Here is a 3,423-nt window from a genome sequence, read left to right as displayed (position 1 = left end):
ATTTGCTCGGGGTCCGCTTACGTACTCAGACCTGCTCTGTGTATATGAGCTATCAGCTGACTGTGTATGGTTTCTAATAGGAAGCTGGATCATATGATATAGCTGGAATCGAGAGTCTGACTTTGTGGCCTGCCTGAACTAACGCTATGCTTATTTTCTCACAATAACTCATTCATATAATGATCTATTCCAAGTGAGTTTACTTTAATAAATAAGTGAGCTAATCAATATATAAATGTTTAAGATCTCACCCCAGGGAAGGAGAAGTTGCGTGATGACGCTTGACAGAGTTACTTGGATAATGTCCGCCCTGTTGCCATTGCCGCTTCTGCACCCGGCGACGAGAGTGAATGTACCACTTGTCCACATCCTGACGTGACTGGTTGGCGTGTTGTTTCTTGAACCAGTCACTAGGCAGTGTCAGAGTTACCACACACAGCCCTAGAGGAGGCTGGGAAACAGGAAAGAGACAAGAGAGAGACAAAAAGAGAAGCAGAGGGACATACTGAAGTGATCAAGAGAGAAAGATGGAGAGAAAACACATAGGTTGAGAGATAATCTGGTTTTCACCTGTGTGACACAGAAGGCCTTGTGCTCTTCTGTCTCCTTGAAGGCATGCAGGGTGATGCAGGTCCCTCGGGTGCTCGTGTCGCCCCGCTTGTGGAACAGCGTCCTCACCTTGAACTTCTCCTGTCCTCCCTCATCCCTCTCTCTCTCCACATGCTCGGAGAGGACAGAGGCGGACAGAGGGGGAGAGAGAGGGAGGACAGGCTCTGATATGAGCTGTGGAAAGAGGAGAAAGGTATGTAGCTAGTTAGCTTCATTTGTTGATTGGACTTGACCCTTCCTAAGTCCAGCCCCTTTTTTGCTCTGTGCTCCAATAACATAAGCTCAACATAATAAGTTGAGCAAACCTCGGTCATATTTCTCCTTTCCTATACTTAGATATGCTATATGCTAGGCTAATCTATATTGAAAAGATAACCACCTTTTGAAGATGGTTAAAAAATAAAAGCAACATATATAAATATAGGTAATGTTATCAAACTGGAAGCTTAATAGCTAGCTATTACTTCATCAAAGTAAGCTAATTAACAACAATATTTGGCTAGTTAGTTACAGCTGAAAACTAATGTTAGCAAAATGTTGAACCAAACTAAATTTTGAAGATGGTTAAAAGATGAAAGCGACATTCACATCCTCCTTTAACTAGGATTTTTTTAACTTTAGTTCTTAGATGTGACTAGCTACGATGAATGTGGATTAGATAACTAGCTAGCTAACCATTTATGTAGACTGCCTAGCTAGTTAGTGTTTTGCTAATATTAACTCACTCAGCCTAGCACATATCATATCTAAGTACAGGAAAGGAGAAATTGACTTGCTCAACTGTTATTGGAGCACAGAGCAAAAAGGGGCGGAACTTGGAAGTGTCAATATACATTGCCATCTTCAGTCAACTCACCCACACATCTGTCCTCTCCGTTTCTTCTTACCTGCGTTACTGAGTAAGGGCCAAATGAGGCCTGGAGGCCTGGTCTGGGGGCCCGGCCAGGTGGGGGCACCATGAACAGACTCTGGGAGAAGGAAAAGGGGCTGGAGTTGGAGAAAAGAGGGCCCAGCTCTGCCTGGGACAAAGGGAGGAACTGCCATGGAGGAGAGAGGACTGACATGTGGACTGGCAGGGAGAGGGGGAGTAAAGGCTGCAGGAGGGATGGAGGGACTGACGGAGTATAGAAGGAGGCGTTAGAGATTCAGACATATTAGAAAATCAAGAAAACACAAACCTTGCTCCACAAATGTATCCTCAAAATGCAATAAATAAAATAATAATACGTTTCTGATGTGAGTAATAAAAGCCTTGCCCATGGGCACGGACACACAGATTACAAAACACAGATTATGAATTTGTAAAGCGAGAGTACAGATTTTCACAAGGCTCTTTTTATTTTCCTCAGTTGACCTCAGGGGGCCTCAATACAGATAAACACCTGCAGGATTCAACACAGAAACATACAACTACTTTGGAGCCAGTCCTGGCCCAGTAAGCACAGTGTGATGTGTGTTGTACTTTCCCTGTACTTAAAACTTATCAGTATATATAAAACAATATATTTTAAATAAAACTATTCAAGTAGTTTTGACTATGTGATTTTGGTGTACATGAAAAAGTAATCATTTAAATTAAGTTAAATATCACATGCATGTGAATTACCTTTACCAAGAAAATTAAATTAATCTAACAAAGTAATATCAGTAGTATTAGTTAACTCAACATGATTGTATTGGGTTCATGTTAAATAATGTTAAATGATGTAAATAATAGTGTTCATTCAACTTAATAAAGTCTTAAAGTTTATTCAACTCAAAAAGTCCAATGCAACCACTTACCTCACTTTTATTACGTTAAAGAAAAGCATGACTTTTTTTTAAGTGAACAGCACTAAAGTTGGAATGAAGATTTCCACTCCACAAAGAAATACACAAGATGATGCAAAAGTCCACCCTTCTGTGACTCTCTACCAGAGGCAAAAAAACAAAAACAAAACCCACAGTAAAGACTCACGTTCTATGAAAATCCAAAAGAGCGGCAGCATGCCAACTCCTCCTCTGCCCCACCGCGCACTGGCCCAGCTGACATCTGCCATCCCTGCAGACCTGATAAACACAGTATCATGACAAAAAGTCACTGAGAATTAAATCAATATGAAACTATTCTGCATTAAATGTTGTCATCCAGTAGCAACATTCAGTACCAGTGCAGGAATTTTTAAAGGTGCACTGTGTAACATTTAGGGGGATCTATTGGCAGAAATGGAATATAATATTCATAAGAGTAAGTTGCCTTCTATGAAGTACACCATGTTGAACAACCATGTTTCTACAGAACGGACAAACCAAACATCAGCTCTAGATGGGGCCTTTCACATTTTTTGGCCACCATAGTTTCTCCTACACACTTCACAGTCCAATCTCATTCCCAGATTGTCAAATACAGACGCCAGCGGTGTTCAGTCAATTGCAATTAGCAAATTCACCACTAGATGCCACTAAATCTTACACACTGGTGCTTTAATAACAATTAATACATAATACATAATTAATACATAATAACAATATGGTTAATAAATAATTAACCATATTTCCCTAATCTTTAGGACGTAGAGTTAAGTTGCCATGAACTCTAACGTTTACCAGGTGCCTCTGGCTATTATATTTTACTTAATGCTGTTTCATCGCTGAATATTGACGAAACAGTTTCCACTTGAGTTTACTCTCTTCTTCTGTAGCTTTCAACAGATCACATATTAATTCATCAGCAGATTAATTTTTGTTTCCGATTGAACTGTCAAATTCAACTTTTAAGACAGCGTGGATGGTCTTAAAAGTGCTCTGAATATTGAAAATTTGAATAACTTTTCA

At 39.9% G+C, this 3,423-nt stretch overlaps 1 protein-coding gene across 1 annotated transcript in view; it reads right to left on the bottom strand.

Moving 5' to 3' along the window:
* Positions 1–2,652, bottom strand: part of tmem132a (transmembrane protein 132A) — a 10,694-nt gene extending 8,042 nt beyond the window's left edge. The window contains exons 1-4 of the mRNA XM_035660554.1: positions 2,567–2,652; positions 1,497–1,723; positions 571–783; positions 299–451 (exon numbers count right to left, since the gene is read on the bottom strand). Coding sequence (XP_035516447.1) covers positions 299–451; positions 571–783; positions 1,497–1,723; positions 2,567–2,648 — 675 coding nt within the window. The 5' untranslated portion in view covers positions 2,649–2,652. The remainder of the gene's footprint in view (positions 1–298; positions 452–570; positions 784–1,496; positions 1,724–2,566) is intronic.
* Between the last annotated feature and the right edge of the window lie 771 nt (positions 2,653–3,423).

This window comes from Morone saxatilis, unplaced genomic scaffold (assembly GCF_004916995.1).
Source record: "Morone saxatilis isolate NCDOM2014 unplaced genomic scaffold, NCSU_SB_2.0 Contig17, whole genome shotgun sequence".
Classification (NCBI taxonomy): domain Eukaryota; kingdom Metazoa; phylum Chordata; class Actinopteri; family Moronidae; genus Morone; species Morone saxatilis.
This window is presented reverse-complemented; position numbering and strand designations above follow the sequence as displayed.